Genomic DNA, 19,496 nt, shown 5'->3' on the forward strand with positions numbered 1-19,496 from the left:
AACTTCAATCTGGTTTGAATCACTGTGGCTACCACTGACACCTGAGTGCTTGTGTGTTGATGCATGTGCACGAGCGTGCGTGCGTGCAAGACAGAGCAGTATTAAAGGCAAGCCCTGCAGGTTTATCTGGTTTATCTCTGCAGCTGTTTACAACATTAGACAGCCTGTAATTACCTCTGTGCTCCATTCAGTCTGCTCGCCCTGCATGTCACCGTGTTTCAAGGTATATCTAACAATTAATGTTGTGCTGTATAATGTATCACAGCCCACAAGAAAGACACTACAGCATTTAAACGGTTAATATCGTTCATCTAATAAAAGCGTTCGACCTGGCTGGAATTGCTTACCTCGTAGAGGTTTCCTTTTCCTCACTGTCGATTACCTGATGCTTTCCTTTAACATCAACTTGTCGGCCGCTGCTTCCATCTTCCATCCCCTCCACCTCCTACAGGTAAAGAAAAAATGGAGGGAGTAGTATCTTAAAGGCTAGGTTTAAGTTTTTAAACACATACTTCTGAAGTCCTACGGCAGCTGTAAAGGATTTCTTGATATAGGAAGTAAATAAATGAATGTGGCTCCACCTCCCTCTATTTGAGAAAAGCAGTTAACCCCTGCAACGCAAACAGGGTGTTCCAGGAAAAAAAAGATAAAAGGAAGTATGTGATGTCAAAGAGCAGGTATGACATATTCATCCACCCTGTGTACGTGCAGTGTGAGAATTAAAAAGAAAGGAATTAGCTGGGCTATATTTTTCATGTTAATGCAAGGGAACCGCTGAGGCAGGTTTCTTGTTTGTGTTGTTTCCAATTCTGCTCGTGTGCTTATTTTAAATGCTAATAAAACAGCATTAAGAAAGTATGACTACCTTTAGACTGAACTATGGTAACTCTTCACCCAAGCTCGTAAACTAACAGGTTGTATATGTTGTGTTGTAACATAATTGTCACGGTCTGACTGGGGCAGACCGTATGTGTTGCAGAGGAGGACTCAAACGCAGACCAAAATGTGGTGTGGATTAACAAAACAAGCCGTTTATTGAGGTTGGCAACGAGGGTACAAAATAATAGGGCATCGGTGAAAACTAAACAATAACCTAAACTGGGTGAACTAATAACAAAACATGAAAAACCTTAACCATAGTGAACTGACATGGGTACCTGGAGATGAGACATGGATGAGCAGACGACCTGACAATGGCATGCAGAAAACAAAGGGCTTAAATACATACATGAGGTGATCAGGGGAGGTGGAGACACATGGGGGAAACAGCTGACAGACATAAACCTAATGACAGGACCAGGAGAGGAAAGCTAAATACAATAAACAAAGAACACATGACATTGTCAGAATAAAACAGGAAATACTAAAACTAAAACATGACAACACAACTTAACAGACCTAATATGTGATGAATAAATACAAAACCCCAAAACATAGAAAACCCAGGAACAATAACTGCCTAAACTAAAGGCAGATAGGAAATAACACAAACTAAATCACATAACAAAATGAGACAAATACAAACATGAACTCAGAGCGCTGGGTCAGAGACCCAGCCTGTGACAATAATAGCATCAATTTACTCATCAAACTTGCCAAGAAAGCAAAAGTGAAAGGATTTACATGTCTTCCTTTATATTTCTGTCTAATCGCCAGATTTGTTTTTTCTTTAAAACCTGCAGCTGTGTGGGACCTTTGTCAGTAAACACTTTACTGAGCCCTGAGGTAACCTGGTGAAGATAAGTGGATCTCCAGCAGTGAGGAAATTAAACTCCATCGAATTAGAGAATTAGAGGCTCCTTACAACCTAGGCGATGCTCACTGATTACAAAGAAGGAACACATTTTTCCACCGGGGAGGATGTGCTGCCTTCTGCAGAACAGATTTTTATACATTCAGGAAATTCTAAGTATAAATGAGCTGAATCTCTCTTTTATTGCTTCCATCCGAGCTGGAAGACATGCTGTAACCTCACTCCTACTCTGTCTCTTCTGATGGAGACACTGACTCACCTGCTTTTTTCAACAGGAGGAGAAATGAGTGATAAGGGAAACGTGAAGACAGAAAATGGGCATCTGTCACTGCTGCTGACAGTCGAGTGAGGCATGTTAAAATAACAGATCTAGGTCAGAAGAACGGATGGAGGTGGGGGTGGGGGTGTACTGCGATTTTCAGTTGGGCTCCCAAAGAGAGGCTACTTTCCCAGCAATTTTTTGGTTCAAGCAACTTGCTGCCATCTGGGTTCACTTGGCCAGTCTTGGCACCATCCCTAGTTTGCAGGCCCAGTTAGAACAGCTATTTACATCAAACATCATGAAACCTAACCACTTCTGAAACCTTAGCAGCCTGGGAAAGACCAACACTCAGTTCATTTTAAGAACACATGTGAAACTCTCCCATAGGATTGAGGACATTATCGACATTTTTGTTTGAGTGCATCTTTTTATTTTTCCACCACCAATTCCACTGCCTGTGTGAGCTGAAGTCATGACTTTGGCCAAGCATGCATCCAGGTGCAGGACATCTCTGTGCTGTATGGAAAGGCTCAATTTGTTATTAATGGTGCAAACCTCCAGAGGGGAGTTGGAGTGCACACCAGCTGCATTGGAAAGCTGCTGTGAGTAAATCAGCAAGGGGGCTGAAAGGGATAAACCAAAGACAAACGCACCCCCAAAAAAATAAAATACACATACATTGCAGTACATACGGCAACTGTTCTACCACTAAACGAACAGCTGATTGCCTAACCTTGATTTCCAATCTGTCATCTAAAGCTCATAGCCTTTTATTTTCATGAATGGATTTGATGTTTGTTCCCTAAAAAGGTGCCAGGTCCTTACAATGAGGCAGTAGAAACAGATTTATGTGTCCACAACAAGTGCAAATATATACAAACAGACAAATGCATGAAGTGAGACAGATGGCAAACCAAAATACCGTACCTTAAAAAGAGACACGCCTGAAGTTGCACTTCTCTTGGAGTCCACAGGCTTTTTATCAACTAAAATGAGCACAGCGAATAAAAGAGTGAGAATTAATTGCTCCACAAGTGTCTTTCTTTCTGCCAGTGCAGTAAAAAACGATCAGTGGGAGTGTATGCAAGGGAAAATGATTCAGGACAGTGTGTTTGGCACAGAAAACATTGCATTTTTAAAGCTTGTACAAAAGTAGACATAACAGGTAATTTAATGCATTACACACCAATCTCTCTCTTGGTCAAAAAAAAAATAGTCATGTCAAAGGGCTCATGAGCTCCACTGGCTTCAGGGGGAGTCTGAAAAGTCAGTGGGACGCGCCACAGTGAATTCAGCGAGTCTTTCAATAATGCAACAGTTCAACATCTGATGAGAGGAATACGTTTACTTGAGCATATGCGTTAGAGAGAAATAGAATTGGGTCTCATGTGAACTCCCTAATCAAGAACAGCCCTGAGAATATAATCTTCTAATCTTAACAAAAGGAAATCATTAAATTTTACAATACTCCAAAACAACACACACTTCTTAAGTCAACGCACTTAAATTCATCCCCGCACTCTAAATCTGTTTTTATCGCCCCGACAACGTGACATTTTTATGCCAAAATAACAGCACGTCTCTGACAAACTCACTGTTTCCAATGAAAGAAAAAATAAAAAGAAAGCTCCACTTTTAATTTATGTTTCCGAGCTCCCCTGCTGTCGAGAACATAGTGTTTCATCATCTGAATTAAATCATGCTAAGCATTGCAGACTAGTGACTCCACTCAGACTGTACTCTTATAGCTTTGACTTTAGTCCAGTCTTTAACATCATCACCCATCCAAGATCCAAACTAGAGAGAGGGAAAAAAAAACTTCCACTGAAGTTTAAAGACTCGTCAGGTAGCGTTTCTTACAAGACTGCGATCTTTGTTCTACTGTTGATGCCCAGGTCAAAGGCTCAGGTCAAATGTAAATAACAGCCAGGCACTACTACTTTTAGCTGCTCCCTTGTTATTGGGGGTCGCCACAGCACATAGCTCCAGATGTTTGACACCAGATGGCCTCTCTGACACAACTTCAAAGCAAATTTCTGTCACTGTCTGGAATTAAACCAGCAACCTTCTGCTTGACAAGTGTAAACAATCACACTACAATACCAGGGAACATCAAAACATCAGATTTGTAAAATCAAACTTGCAGCAGAGGTGATGTTTAGCCAGTATCAGCAAACATCAAATGGAGTGTATTTACTGTGGTGGGCATCACCTATTTTGTAGAGTTTAATAATTATGTGGGTATCAACAGTGCTGCATCTTGGTTAGGTATTAAATTTGAACCAGCTAGCTGTTTGCATACATGCATTACTGACTTGATGAGAGGTCAGAGAAACCTTTGATGTAAATACAAGAGGTGTTCTGCCTGAGAATCGACTCTTCTGCCAACATATCATTTTTTAATGTTATTCTGTGAATATTTTGTTCCCAAAATCAAGATTGAAATGAGCTGTTTAAAGCTATAACATGGTTTAACTGAAATAACATAAGTAATGGTCATGTAATCCTGTTGTTTCCCAGCTGGGGTACATTTAGCTGGGAAACACAATGATTCAGTGTCCTGTTGGTGTTGACAGAAAAGAAAAGTCACTCAATACTGAAGAATATGGCAGTTTGAGACAGTCAGCAGAATACTGCCTGCAGCTTGTTTCATGCTGGGTTTTAAATTTCAAACCCTCTCATTACAGATCAGACCGAGTTCACTGGAGAGAAGTTACAGCTGGTGCAGGGAATAAAAGCAACACCAGTGATAGCCAGTGTGTGTGTGCACCTCAGTCAAATACACTATGGACACAATAGTGCTATCATTTATAATTTATGCCTGCAGTGCACCTTTTACACTGAGCAAGTCCAGGTTAAAATTTGTTATATGCTAAAATGAAAACAATCATAGGAAGAATATATTTAGCTCCATTTCTCTTCTCTAACATATGATTTTGATGATTAAATAACAACTTTTAATTAAATCTAAAGCTAACTTCCAGAATTCAAGCACTAAAAAAAACAAGGAAACATGATCATTGTGTGTGCCAATAAGATGCTACACAACATTACTCTGCTGTGAAACACTAAAGTAACTGTTTTGCTCACCGCACAATTCTGAAAACTTTCACCTTCTACTTTCTTTGTCTAACCCAGCACTTACACTTATCTCTAAATACAAGGTAACCAAACGGAAGGGACAACAAACATGTAAGCAGAGAAATACACGGGTAAGTGGGCCAACCATGGACAAAGAAAGGCATGGTCACAGATTGTTGCATGCATCCACACTAAAACACCTCAAGCACTTATCTGCACAATGTCATACAAACACACCTTTAAACATCATGTTACCTTTTGCACAACGTTTCTGTCTTTTGCACAACCCACTGTGATTTTTGCACTTTTCTATTTCTTTATTCTGTGTCTGTATCATTCTGTTCTGTCTGGTGTTGCACTGGTTATTTGCAATTTTTGCACACTTTGCACTTTATGTAGTCCTGCCTTGATTGTCTGTTATGTGTAGCAGCATGGTCTTGAAGAAACGCTGTCTCGTTTCACTGTGTATGGTACAACTGCACATGCTTGAAATAACAAAGCCACTTGACTAGACTTGAAAAAAGTGTTTTTGTTTAAAATGTGGCATTTATACTACATTTATGGCTAGCATCCTACTTCCTGTATGTCTTTCACATCCACTAACAACAGTCACTAAACTGGACCTACAGACCGTGTTTATGCTGTTGATGCCTTTTGTACCATTTTAACAAAACATCTTAAAAGAAACAAACAATGTGCTGCTTGGTACAGACCATCTAAACAGGTTTATGCTTCAGTTTTAATAAGTAAAATTATAGTATTTTATCAGTCTGATACTTAGCATCAAAGCAAAGACTGTATATGTGCCTGTGCACTGCTAAGGCACATAAATGGTTTATGAATTCCTTGCTAACCAAGTTTGCTGGCATTAGCTGATTTAGCTGATGACTTAGCACTCCACCCTCTCATTCTAATATAGAAGCTTCCAGATGGCAGCAGCCCAAATGCTAACAATAAAGTGTATAATTCAAAGTACAAAACCACTGGATGATATAAAGTATAAAAAGGGTTATCAGCTAATAAACTTGTTTATATTGTCAATTATATCAGTTAGTAATATTTAGAGGAGAATAATAAGTAAACAGAAGATAAAAAATTACTTCTCCGTAGCTTCTTTTCCACAGTGGACACAAATAATAATCCTTGTAACTATACTTGTATGTAAGATATGTTTCTGTGTTTTATCTACACAGCTTGGACACAGCTTTAGTTTGTAAAGCTAGCTGGTTAGCTGTCTCATCAAGTAAATGACAAACAGCTTCTCTATTTTATTTATTTATTTATTGGAAAAAATATCAGTTTAGAAAACCTAAAGCAATGCTTTTTTAAATTATACATCAACCACAAACTGAGCAAAGAACATTTCAGATGTATTTTTCTTCACTTCTCGATAAAAGAGTATTAAAAAGCCAACGTCTATAAATCAGGAAGGTAATCTGACATCAGCAATGAGCTCAGTATTCCCTTCACACTGAGTAATAGAACTTGAATGAGCTTAGTGATAAGGCAGTGTGTGGAACAATAGAGGATCAGAGCGCAGTGAAAGAGTTCATCTTACCCTTTGGCTCCTCTGTGTCATCAGTTTCCAGCAGCCTGGGAGACAGAGAGAAATGAGGTCACTCTCTAATGCAATAAAGAGATGACAGAAGTTACACGTTTTTTACAAGTGATGCTGGCAAACAGCACAAAATATATGTACATCCCTCTTAAATACACTATTATAGTCCACATATGCACACTTAAGTCTAAAATAAATTGCAAGAACTGCAGCAAGCAACTTACTGCGTCTCATATGACATAAATCCATTTACTCATGCTGCTCTTCCACTCCTGTGTCAGCTATGATATAACAGCAAAGCCTTTCTTGCATCTGAAGATATGGCCATTCATTTCCAAGTAATGGGCGTTAAAAATGGATGGGGACAGCAGCTGCCTGTGGGGTAGCAGCAGTGATGTAACAGGAGGAGGGGAGAAATGCTTTAATACAATGGAAGACATCTGCAACGGGTCAAAGGTTATTGGAGAGAGGGAAGGCAGAGGCTACACAAACCCTAGTTCATTTCAGATGCATCATTCAAGTACATCCCACTGTGCTTCATTAAAAGCCCGCAACCACACACTGTTGTGAGAAAGTGAACCTCAAAGTTCACACTATAAACAAGCAGCAGCAAGCGCTTCCAATTAACTGCATCACAGAGTGCTTCTTGAGAACGAGGGAGTGTGGGTTTAGCCTCTACTTTAAGAGTCTAAACTCTTAAGTTCAGTTGTTCCTTCAGTGTACATTTGTCACCAAATACTTTCTGCATAGTGGAAATAAAAGGAATCTGAGATAAGCAAAAGTAGTAGTTTTAAGCAAATAAAGCTGATTAATTGGCTGGTTTCTTCCAGCCCTCTTTTCCTCAAAGACAGACTTGACACAGTTGGATTATTATCAGGATTTGATAATCTTCCTAAAGCTATTTTGAGCAAATATGGCTACAGATGAGCAAGTGCCAGGTACCATACTATAATCAAATGTCAGTTTATGAAAGCTGCCTATGCCCATCAGTCCAAAATTGATAGCATGCCACACCCAGGCATAAAGGATGTTTGTTTCCTCCTTTTTCTTATTAAGTAAGCAATATATCTTCTTAGCTGACACTTAATGTTAACCGTTTACATGCACAGGAGCTACAACTACACTATGCAGCTGCAAAAGGGAACAAAACAACATTTAAACATTGGCTTGGACTCCGTATTATTTCGCTTTTCCCTGTACTGCTGTAATTTGTGGGCCTAAAACTACTACAGAAGTGTTTTTTATTGCAGTTTCTTATGAGTAATTCTTGGCTTGGATTTGTTTACTACACAAACTTTTGTCAGTTCTTAACAGCCACGCTTCCTGATAGTTTTGTGAAGACATCATGCTACACTGGCCAATATATTCTTTGGCCTGTATTTATGTAGTTAACAATAAACTGAAGTGATGCAATACTCAAAAATCTCTGGCTGCAGAGATTTAAATTTAACACAGACGTATAAAACCTATGTTGTGTGTAAGCAAACCACGAACCCCTCTGAAACTATTCTCCGTCACAACATGACGTGCGCCTTCGTAGATCTGCAACCATACGTCAAGTCAACACAGCTCCAAACTATTTTGAGTGGCCTGTTCAGTACCGTTGATTCCTCCTACGCATTCCCAGCTATATTTTCTTTTTTGGGGCCCCAGTTTTTGATTGGATCAATGAGAGAATGATCATAACATTATAATGTAAGGACTCACAGATGTCAGCTCATTTGTGGAAGGAGATTGCCAAAACTATTGGAATGGAGACAATGGATTGTACAAAGAAATGGAAAAACTTGAGGGACGAAGATGTTTGTTTCTTGAAAACAAACAAAAGAAAAGAAAAATTGACCACAACAAAGAGTGGGAACGCAGGAGGAAAAAAGTCCCAGCACTTTGTTTCTGCTGTGGCTGGCAGCACATAAAACATCAGGACAGGACCACAAGGTAATTAACACATAATGCACCTCACACAAGTATGAATGCTGGTAATGGTGACGGCAACTTGCGTAGATTATGTTGTAGACTCTACAATGATTTGCTGCAGAAGTCCAAATCGGTCATTGCTCTGACTTGCATGTATTTGTAGACCTTGTAAACCTCATTGTTTGATCTCGGACAGCCCATTTTTAACAACCAACCTTATAAGTCTCAGAAACACATCACCTTTGCTACCCACACGTTGACGGTCAGCTGAAAGTAGATGAAGAAAACCGGAATGCAGTTTAGTGGGCGAAAAGCAAAACAGAGGGGAACTTTCCAATCCAGCTGGGCACTTGTGTAATCAAACAAACACTCACAGTAAAAGTGTTCACATAAATTTATGTTTAGCTTTGTGTGCATCATATTAAATTATATCATGAGAGAAAATGAAATAAGAGCATAAAAACAAAACTTGTGGCTGCAGCGTTGTTAAAAGCTGTAATTTTATTACATCTGATTTGTGTGCTTAACTTTTTGAGGCATTTGTCTTTGCTGTGGCTCAGTACTGTAAACAGTCCTTAGCCTTAATCCCAATTCTGTTTTGTTTATAAAGAGGTACCAACCCCATCATGTCAGTAGCATTAATAGTTGTGGTTTGTTACACATGCTTGATAGCATAGAGCACTTTCAAACCAAGATTACTATGACCTATGCAGCAACTTGTCCTGGAAATTCTATGTATACTATCCCAAACTCATATGATAACACACACACACACACACACACACACACACACACACACACACACACACACACACACACACACACACACACACACACACACACACACACACACACTAAAAAATAGATACTGTTGGCTTTTAACCTTATGTAACTGAATATAACTTGTGGTAACTAAATGGTTGCCCAGAGTGTTTCACACTCACCATCATGTTAGATTGCACAGTTTACCTGATAGGAGGCAAACTTTCTGGAAACAGTCACAGTCTGGACTGAGAGCAATCGATCTCAGAGAGATTAAAGGTTTGCAAATAACTGATGTCTAATTTATCAATTCAGACAGATTGCCAGCATGTTGCCATCAGTCTGAACGAGTCTTTGTCAATGAGCACAATTCAAGGGGACTGGACTCAATTGGCAGCAAGCTGGTTGTATTCTGGTTATATTCCTATAGAATGAGAAGGATGCTGAGGGCAAATGTAGTGGTTACATTTGCATTTAGCACGGGTCATTGCTATGTTATCAGAAACAGATTGTTGAAGTGAAGTTGAAGTTGGCAACTTGAGCTCATTTGTCTGCAGTCAGACTGATATTAGACTGACTCTGTCTCAATAGCAGGCTTTAGTTACAGTGTTGACAATCACATTTTGCATCAAAATAATAGCTGAAGCGAACGTTATCTTATCGAACATAACAGATATCGACAAAGTTTAACTTGAGGACATAATTTAAAGTTGATATCGCACAGTGAGGAAAGTACTGTGATAATATTGTATTGTGGGGTGATTCCGATTCCTACCTCTATTAAAAACCAGGAGTCTTTAACATAAAATTTAAAAAAATAAATCATAATAAAGGGAGAAAGAAGCCAAAGAGTGCGCTTTCATGCACACAAACGCATCAGATGTTGGATGACAAAGCATTACCAAACGGATTCTTCTTAAATTGCTAAGGGTGCAATGTAACAGTTTAACGTCAAAAAGCAGACTTTTGGAATGTCACCCTTCAACTGCAACTTCACGAGGAAAAGATTCGTGTCTGTTGCAGATAAACGCCTGTTGACAGCTTTCATTATCACCGAGACAGCCAAGCTCCAGTTTCCTGTACGCTCTTTCTGTAAAAGACTACACAAAAATGTTGCTCAAGTTTCAGTAAATATGTGTGACCCACTAAAGACATGAGAGTCAATGCTGAACGCAGATGTCTTAAAATAAAGGAAAATATATGAAGTACTAAAAACCATTAATATATGGGAATACCTAGACAACAAAAGCTTCTACAGTACCATACTTATGTATGTTGTGTAAGCGTGCACAGCTGGGCTGTGATGTGTAGTGAACATCATAACAGAACTTACAAAAATAGTAGCTAACATGACAGGCATGTGACACAAACACCTTAAACTGTCAACCTGCCTTTCTGCTCTCTGTAATTAAAAACAGTCCATAAACTGCACTCTGTACTTTCCCCAAACACTCTTTCTGCAGTGGTAAGCCGACGCACTGAGAGAAGTTCCTCTCACATTTCATAACCTGTTTACAAAAAAAAGAGAGAGAAAGTTCTAATCCAAATAAAGCCACAAAAGCAGAACGATGATCACTGTTAAAATATGCATGTAGAAATAAAAAAAAGACATATATTTATTTTAAAACGTAATCAAACTAGCCAAACTTGCCATAAAATATGATAACGTAGAACACTGAAACATGCCATGCTGCTTGTGCTCTATTTTTATTTTAAGGCCATAACCCAAGTCATGTCTTTTCCAGTGTATAAAATAGCTTGTCTATAATATGCTTAATTAAGCGCAAAGCATGAAAAGTTGGCAGAGCTCAACAGCTCTACACTCATTCCCTTCCAACTCTGATTTTATCTCAGCACTCTTATCCATCTCTGTTCTTCTCCTCACCAGCATCACTCCCTCAGGCAGCTTTATTCAGGAACAGACAAGTCCAGTTATGTGCATGCAGCAGAATCCGCAGCATGATTACAGCCCCAGACCCACGACTGGACATGTTTTACTCCGTCTGTGTACAATTCTCAGAAACAAGCATTCCTCTGAGAAACCTCCAGGTTCTTCATCCAGTCAAGCTGACAATAGAGGTTCATTATTCGCTGGTTTTGTGAGCCCCTCATATAACTGTGAAGTGAACCAAAGCAAGCAGCATGTACGTAATCACAGCAAAACACACCATGGCAAAATAAACAAGGTAGTCCTGTTCTTTGCACACATGGCCAATTTTGGAAATGCTAGCACTTGTGTTTACCTCAAACAGAAGATAGCACAAAGTGTTCTCCAAATGCGCCGATTTGTTACCTCCTTTTCACGTACTGGGAGCCAGCAAGCCCATTTAAAGTTATTTAATAGCTGAATAAAAATGGCTCAATTGTTGCAAATGTTCTCTAAATCAAAGAAACCTCAGAAAAGCAATACACTACGTTTTCTTCTCCTGAAATTAGTTTTAAGAGATTTACATGTGCATCAGTTATCTGTTCTTAGGGGATTTTCTTGCACAAGTCTGTGCAGCTCTGTTTCATGACCCTGGCCAATTTTATGTCACCATGAAAACAACAATGAGACTGGTCTTGCACAAACAACGGGTTAGTGTGTGTTTAATATCTAATATTATGACAATGTGGATAAACTCACCTGGAATGGGAGGACATCTTTATGGAGGGCACAGCTTCTGATTTTGAGGATGTAGTCGTTTCTGTTTTGGGGTGAGCTGTTCTCTTTGTGGGCTCTTCATTAGCAGGCTCCACAGGTTCTGCTACTTTACTCCTGAAGCCCCTCCTGGTGCATGTTTGCTCTGCTCCATTATCCTCACATTTCTCTTTCTCCTTTGTTGTTAAAGACACTGTTTCGGATGTGCCTGCAGTTTTCCTGTCCTTACGCACGTACTTTGAGGTGAGCTCCTCTGTGTTGCCATAGCGCTCAGCCAACTCCCGCCTTCTTTCTGCCTTGTAGCGAGCAATTCGCTCAGCCTTGGTCTCCGGCGCAGAGCTCTGCAGGGTGTCTATTCCATCCATTACGCTGTTCGACTCGGTTTAAGAGACTAGTTTCTTGATATGTGATCCAACTTTTTTCTTTAAAATCTCCCGTGACAGCAATGTCTCACTCCATCAAAATCATTCCAGCGCTGCAAACAAGGAAGGAAGACATCATTAGTGCATCCTGCAGATACAATTTCAGACAACTGGCCCATTAAAGCTGGTTAAAACCGGATGTACCAACACATACAGTAAACAAGAGAAGTGAGGGCACTCCTGTACAACATCACTTAGACGTCCAATGCAAAACAGATGGGTAAATGCTTCAGACTTGGCACAAGAGGCATCAGTGCATATCAGTAACAGCTCAGATACTGCGGAGGACATTTTGCACAACCTTGACCTCAATAGACTGCATCCAGAAAAATAATAAACGTTGCTAAAGCACATCAAAGAAGGATTGTGAACTCTGAGATAAGACGAAAATAAATTACTTAGTTAATTATTTGTTTTTTGAACGTGTAGTATGCACAGAGGTGGGATGTTGGGGGAGGTAAGATTACCATGCTAGCCTGTGGAAATATCGAAAATACTGACTGACAAGACAAACTCAGGAATCAGAAACACACACATTGGTGCAGCTTTCATAAGAAACTAAGCAAATTGCATCTCTCTCAGCCAAGCCCTGCCGTATCACATCTGGCCCCCACCTCATGAAAATGATGTCAGCCAGATCAAAGACGCCCGACCACCGCTGTGAGGCTCCGATTTGAACCTCTATTACATCGGCCGACTTTGAGGTGGTTGGAAAGTTGAGGTGGGGGTATAGAGTGGTAAATGCACATGCAATATTATCTTAATCCCATGTTATTCCTTACAGCTTTGCACCTAGCTTATCTGCTCTCAGAATTATTATCCAGAGTAATGACTGTCTTTACAGTGCATTGAAATCTCTATGTTGTCCATTAGTGTGTATCAGTAAATGTTTATTTTCATCTCTACATGTCCATGCATGCTGAGACAGGCTTCAGCTACCCGTGTCTGTGAAAAGGATCATCTTTTAATCATCTCCTTTCCACATTCTTCAGCACCCCAAAAAAAGCACTATAAAATAACTTGACTTTTCAATACCAAGTGAGTCACAATGATTTAGGGAGAAAGAAAAAAAAAGACTGTTAAGTTCAACTCACTTTGTTCCAGTAAGTATTCACAGAGGAGGGGAAAAAAAGCCACACACGGTCTGAACGCAGAGCTCTGAAAATGGCACTGCCAGCTGACAACAGCAATAATAATTAGGCACCGTTTCTGACCGCTGGACCAAAAGCACTGGGGCTTTTCCACAGACGTTTCTCACAGCACAAGTATGCTCACGATGCTTTGGAAAAGTCACAGAGAAGACAGAGAGGGGCGTGAGGTATTTTTATTGGGGAAACAAAGAAACCGTCATTATACCAAAAAAAAAACAAAGTCTTTTAGAGGCTCGTCACACCATCTCTAAACATTTAACCAGAGCAAAGTCGATGTGACACCACAGATAAACGTTAGCCAAACATCTTCATATTTGCCGATAAGCCAAAAGCAACAACACCACAGGTCATTTTAGCCAATGCACGTGCATGACCAGTATACGTATCCATACATTAATCACAGATGCATATACCATAGAGGGGCACATGTTAAACATAGCCCCCCGAATTCCCTATAAATACAGAGCATGAGTTAATTAAGAACAGTTCTCACACTTCAGGGATATGGGAAAATAAGTGTTCCGCATCTGGGCAATGTTAGTAATGTGAGAGGCAAGAAGAAAGAGGAAAACTGAGGAATGGGTCAAGGCAACAGGAAAAACAAAGGTGTGTCTGATCATAAGGTAGAATAAATGCTCTGACTCTAAGAGCCTATTCTGTAACAGTGATAAGCTAGAACAAATGTTGAGTGCTTACAATCTCTGACCACCTTTTAGTTAATAAATGACTCCCTTTAAGAGAATACAGCTTTGAAATATTACATAGGAAACTGGTGTATATTATACAGAATGTGTATGTGTACTAGGTTGCCACAAACAATTATTTTGATAGTCGACTAGTCACCGATTATTTTTGCGATTAGTCGACTAATCAGATCATGCGTCCATTGGACGTAAATCGTACAGCTTATTGCACCAGCATGCATCTGCTTTTATATATCTATCATTAGCTTACAGATTTAAGTGTTTAAGGTATGTGCTAACTAAAAATAAAGACAAGATGATAGTTTATTAAATTTAAATGAAATTTGCAGATTGTTTCGGTGAAGTTTAATAAACTCAGCCGTCTGCTCCTTGCTATCTAAAATATAATGGGACACCAGAGTATACTCTCGAGCATCTCACACTTCTGATAATCAGCTGTCTGCTTGACGTTTATTCAGCTGTGCAAAAACTATAACTTTAATCTCAGCCAAACCGATTTACTCAGGAACAAATAAAATACTGAAAAAAAGCCAAACAATAACATTTTTAAGTTATCTAAGTGACTTATATATGTTTAACCTGAGTAGCGAAAGACGGCGGTGGGTTTCAAAACGATTTGCCGGGTGTCCGGTGTTCTCACCGGCTCTAGTGAGCCTTGAACCCCGGCTAACTGTCGAGCTAGTGGGTAACAGACGTCTCCGAAAATGTCGGAGCGCTTTTGAAAATATGTGGCGTCTTGATAAACTGAGCAGATATTTGAAGTTTACACAGCTACATTCTCGCCTGAAAATATGTTAAACGTTTATTTTGTGACCCAGAAAGAATAATAAGAGTAACATTAAAACTAACTAGCTGCCACCACTGTTCAAAGTTGGAAACATTGAACAGTGAATTCTGGGACACAGTTTCTTCTTCTTCGGGGTTTAACGGCAGCTGGCATCCTTGTACATGCTGTGCTGCCATCTTCTGTTTCAGTCCGTTATTACACTCTTAAATCCTACTACTTATTCCTGCGTCTTTTGGGATCTTACAAAGCTTTGACGCGTCGACTATTAAATTAGTCGTCGATGTAATCGTGACTAGTCGACTAATCGTGGCAGCCCTAATGTATACGAGTGCCATCCAGTAAGAGAAAATGTGTCCGTTGGTGTTCACCTTGGCCTCCCCCATTCCTCCTCAACCTAAAATAAGAGATTTTCTAAACACTGAGCGACCACAGTGTCTCCCTTAGTTTACTTTGCGACTGTGTTGGACGGCTCCATGCCGTCTGAGCCTTCTTACAAGCCTGCAGATGTCCTAGACACCTACTATTAATCTGCTTTGTGCAGAAAAGATCCCAAAAATTAGTCAATGAGTACAGTTCACATTGATTCCGGTTAGTCTGATGTCAAACATCTGTGCTCATTTCACCGTTTCTCCTGCAGACGCCCAGGTATATTAAGTGCTACAAACTATGCTTGGCAACTTATGTTAGTGCTTCAGTTTTCATTCTGTCACGCCTTCAAGAAAATGTGCCATCGACAATCAAATTACACATGGAAAAGTCCCCTGCATCTATTTTAAAAGTTCAGTGACTGCCCGCATGCTGGTCCGAGCTCTTCCTGTCTTTGCGTTTTTGGATCACAGACTAAGTCGCTGTTTTGGTGGTCTTTGGTAACTTTTAGCTGCCTCTCCAATTAGTGTTTTGCCTTATGCCTTGACAATAATAACTTTTGTGTACTGCATTCCTGCTCTTGTTCTGATGAGCAGCTGCAAGCTGGAGGGCCGCTGTAACCAGAACTGCAGAGCTGAATCAGGACTACAGTTGCAACCAAGTGCAGTCTTGGCTGAAACTGGTTTCTTGTCCCACTGCATGAGACAAAGAAAAAGAAAGAAAGAAAAAATTCACTGTCACAAAGTGCATGGGTATTAAGGTATTTAAAGGCTAGCTTCTTATACATGTATTACTTAACAACAAATGATGTAAGCGCCAGAGGTTGTGGTTTGAAGTTCACATACACTCATCATCCTGTCATGGTAATTTGGGGTTTTTTCAAGCGGTTTTCCATGGTGGAATAATTGTGCTGCATACATCTTCAATTACTTCAAAACACAAGAGTTGGGGCACACTGGGTCAAGATTACACATACAGGCTCAAATGAATTCACGCAAATCTTTTCACAGGTGCTGAGGATTGACAAATAAGGCCTATTAAGTTCTCATTAGTCATCATGATTGACTACAACTGCTAATTTCTCTTTGCTGCCATAAAAAGGATTTGTTTGACAGGACTCGTTGGATTGACCAATACTCAGGAAAATGTCCAAGAAACTCAGTTTCTCCTTCTTCGATCTGCACTAAGCTTGATATTTGGTCCCAAATGAAAAGACGTATGTGAGTGGTGAAATCTTCAGCCAGAATTATACCAAAAGCTTGTTGATGGCATCAAAAGCATCTGGTTGTGGTACAAATTACTAAGGGACATTTAGCCAAATATTAGTTGGGGGTGTTTGTATGTATTTGAGGCTGTATGTATACTTCTTTTCTTGTGTGGATTGGATTTATTATGGATTTTCTCTAAACTTGTGCACCAAATTTGTTATTTAAAGTCATTGAAGATATGTTGTACAATCATATCCACCCTAGAAGAAAAACGGCTCGAATTAATCATTAAAAGCCCCAAATTACCATGACATTTATGCCCATGATGAGTGTATGTAAACTTCTGACCACAACTGGAACCTAGCTCTGTGGGAAAAACTGCAACTAAACTAGAACAGACTCTGGGTACACATCCCAGCTTAGACTAGGCAAAAGCTTTTAAAGCAGAGTTCACAACACAATACGAAAACCAAATGAGAAATTAAACACGCACGCCTAATCAACTGGGAACACCGCTTCCAAGACTGAAGCTTTCCTGGGTTACAGAGCTCAAAAAGAAACAGATATTTATGATTAGAGTGTATTAGACTTCTCATCAAGCCTAATTTGTTTTAGGGTATTTCACAGTTTACATTCTTATAATATGGTAAAACCACCAAAATCAAAGTAGAACCAAAACAACCCTAAATTGTGACGTTCCCTGACCTGTTTGAAGCAAAGAGCCATTTTCGCAACAAATACTAACAAAGAAATCTTTAATTTGACTTGACCTTTAGGTTTGAACTCAATGCTACACCAAAACAAAGCCTTATGAAGGCAAAAAGGATCCTTCATTTAGATGTTGATTTCAGGACTGCACGCACGCGTGTGTGTGCGCTTACGTAATTCACCTAGGTCACTACCTATAAAAGGAGAGCTCCACAGTGCACTAAAGCTTATCCGTGGAGACCCAGAACGTCGAGGCTGCTTTGTTTGGAAGCCGCCTCTGTTATTTTAAGCAACAAGGGGACTCAAAATGCAGTTGTGAGTCATACTTTAAAAATCATCACCCCCTCTATCAGCACATGTGGACTCACCCAGAATATTTGTTTTGTTAGGTGATTTACAACACCAAAACACTGCATGGTGCCTTTCCCTATTTATGGTTATTTCTTGAGTAATGAAGACAAGAGCAGCTACCAGGATCAAAAAAAGCAGTAAGACAGGCCTGCATAAGTGAAAGGAGTAATAGCAGTCGACATAACAATAAAAAAGGGCCAAAGCTCCCAACAGAACAAAACATCTGTTCCCATCACAGCAGCTAAGTCATCTGGTTCAGTATGATTGTCCCTGAAAGGGGATCACATCACATATTTGAGAGCAGCTTGTTAACAAAGACAAAAAGAAAAAAAAACATCTTGTTCTTTTGTTTTGTGTCACTGGTGACAATGTGTCTGTCTTGTTCACTATGTAGTTATACCAGTCCTACCGGCTAATTTATGTGGGCAATAATATTTCTGCTGCTCTAGGGCACGCAAACAAACTGAATCATCGGCTTCCAATCACTAGAGTGTTCTCTGACCTTTTGTTGCCCATTGGGAGCTGTTACTCTCTACAAGAGGAAGATCTGTCTCAACACAGGCCAAGTATGTCACTTCCTGGCCGTGCCCCATATCCTTCTTCCTAAAAGCTTTTTCTCAACCCTGGCAAATGTCCAGTGCTCTCTTAAATAGAAGGGATGGGTAGTGAGAAAAACTTTGAATTGTTTCAGGCAGCATCTATTTTGGACTCAAAATATCTTCAAATCATTTCATATTGTAAGTCTAAGTACTACATGACAGGGCCATCTTAAAATGTTTACTCCTCTCAAGTAAGGAGTTACTTGAGATTACATAACGTCTGTAAGAAATGCAATATACCACAAATGCAGAAGTTACAACACTTAAACTCACTGGATAAAACAATTATGCTGCCTGCAGTTAAACTGTCAAGTGTTTTACTGGCTGGTATAAGCAGCTCAAATGAGAAAACCCAGTTAATTTTCACCATGTCACTGTTGGTCACTGATGATTTGAGTTACAGGAAATGAACACCTGTTGACATATTCATAAGAACAGCATACACAGAAACTACTCTGAGATAAGGGCCAGACAGAATGCTGCCCTAGAGGCAGATATTGACCTGTAGTCTACCAGACTAGATTTTGTCAGAAATCACATGTCCAAACAAGAGGACAGAGCAGGACTGTGGTCAACACTCTACTCTATGAATAGTAGATTTGTATGGAAAAGGCTTTTAACTGTGTATATATGCAAAAAAAATACATCACTGGTAAAGAATGAACCAAAGTGCATGTAAGCACTGTTTAGCAAACATTTAAGGTGTTATGACAGACAGTCAGTCAGCCTTTCACCACAAAGCCCACAGCTCTGTAAGTCATCAACTTAATGAGAGAAGTCACAGGACCAATGAAACATATTGAGCTCGCAACCAAAGACCGATATGAACTCGTGTCCAACCTTTCAGTATTGTTTCAGTTCAGCTTTGCCAGAATTCCCACAAGTCTTCTGTTTTTTCTCATTGAAACCCTAAACACCACAGACATTTACACCTGACAGCCCTAGACTGTGACAGCGCTCAGGTTTCAAATCTGCCAAGTTGTTTTATGGCCATTAGTACACAGGATATACATGTTGTTTTGTATCATCATGAAAACATTTTAGCCACTTCACAAATTCACATAAACAGTAAACCATCAGAGAAATGTTCTTTTCCTAATTGTACAAAATCGGGGGGAGCTGCTGAAGACAGAGCCAGCCAGTTGCTGACACAGTCTCTTCCTGAGGGAAGAGGGTGGAGAGTGGAAACTCTGCTCCACTAAGAAAGCCAGGTGCCAGTGGAAAAA

At 39.8% G+C, this 19,496-nt stretch overlaps 1 protein-coding gene across 4 annotated transcripts in view; it reads right to left on the bottom strand.

Moving 5' to 3' along the window:
• svild (supervillin d) overlaps positions 1-19,496 on the bottom strand; it is a 48,274-nt gene that overhangs the window by 19,201 nt on the left and 9,577 nt on the right. For 3 of the 4 annotated variants that reach the window (XM_080872234.1, XM_080872233.1, XM_080872235.1), the window contains exons 2-5: positions 11,960-12,449; positions 6,655-6,689; positions 2,943-3,001; positions 348-445 (exon numbers count right to left, since the gene is read on the bottom strand). In XM_080872234.1, the coding sequence (XP_080728360.1) occupies positions 348-445; positions 2,943-3,001; positions 6,655-6,689; positions 11,960-12,339 (572 nt within the window). In that variant the 5' untranslated portion in view covers positions 12,340-12,449. Of the gene's footprint in view, positions 1-347; positions 446-2,942; positions 3,002-6,654; positions 6,690-6,878; positions 7,181-11,959; positions 12,450-19,496 lie in introns of those variants that run through there. The other variant, XM_080872236.1, reaches the window with a different exon arrangement.

The sequence above is a fragment of the Rhamphochromis sp. 'chilingali' genome (genome assembly GCF_963969265.1).
Source record: "Rhamphochromis sp. 'chilingali' genome assembly, chromosome: 22".
Lineage (NCBI taxonomy): Eukaryota > Metazoa > Chordata > Actinopteri > Cichliformes > Cichlidae > Rhamphochromis > Rhamphochromis sp. 'chilingali'.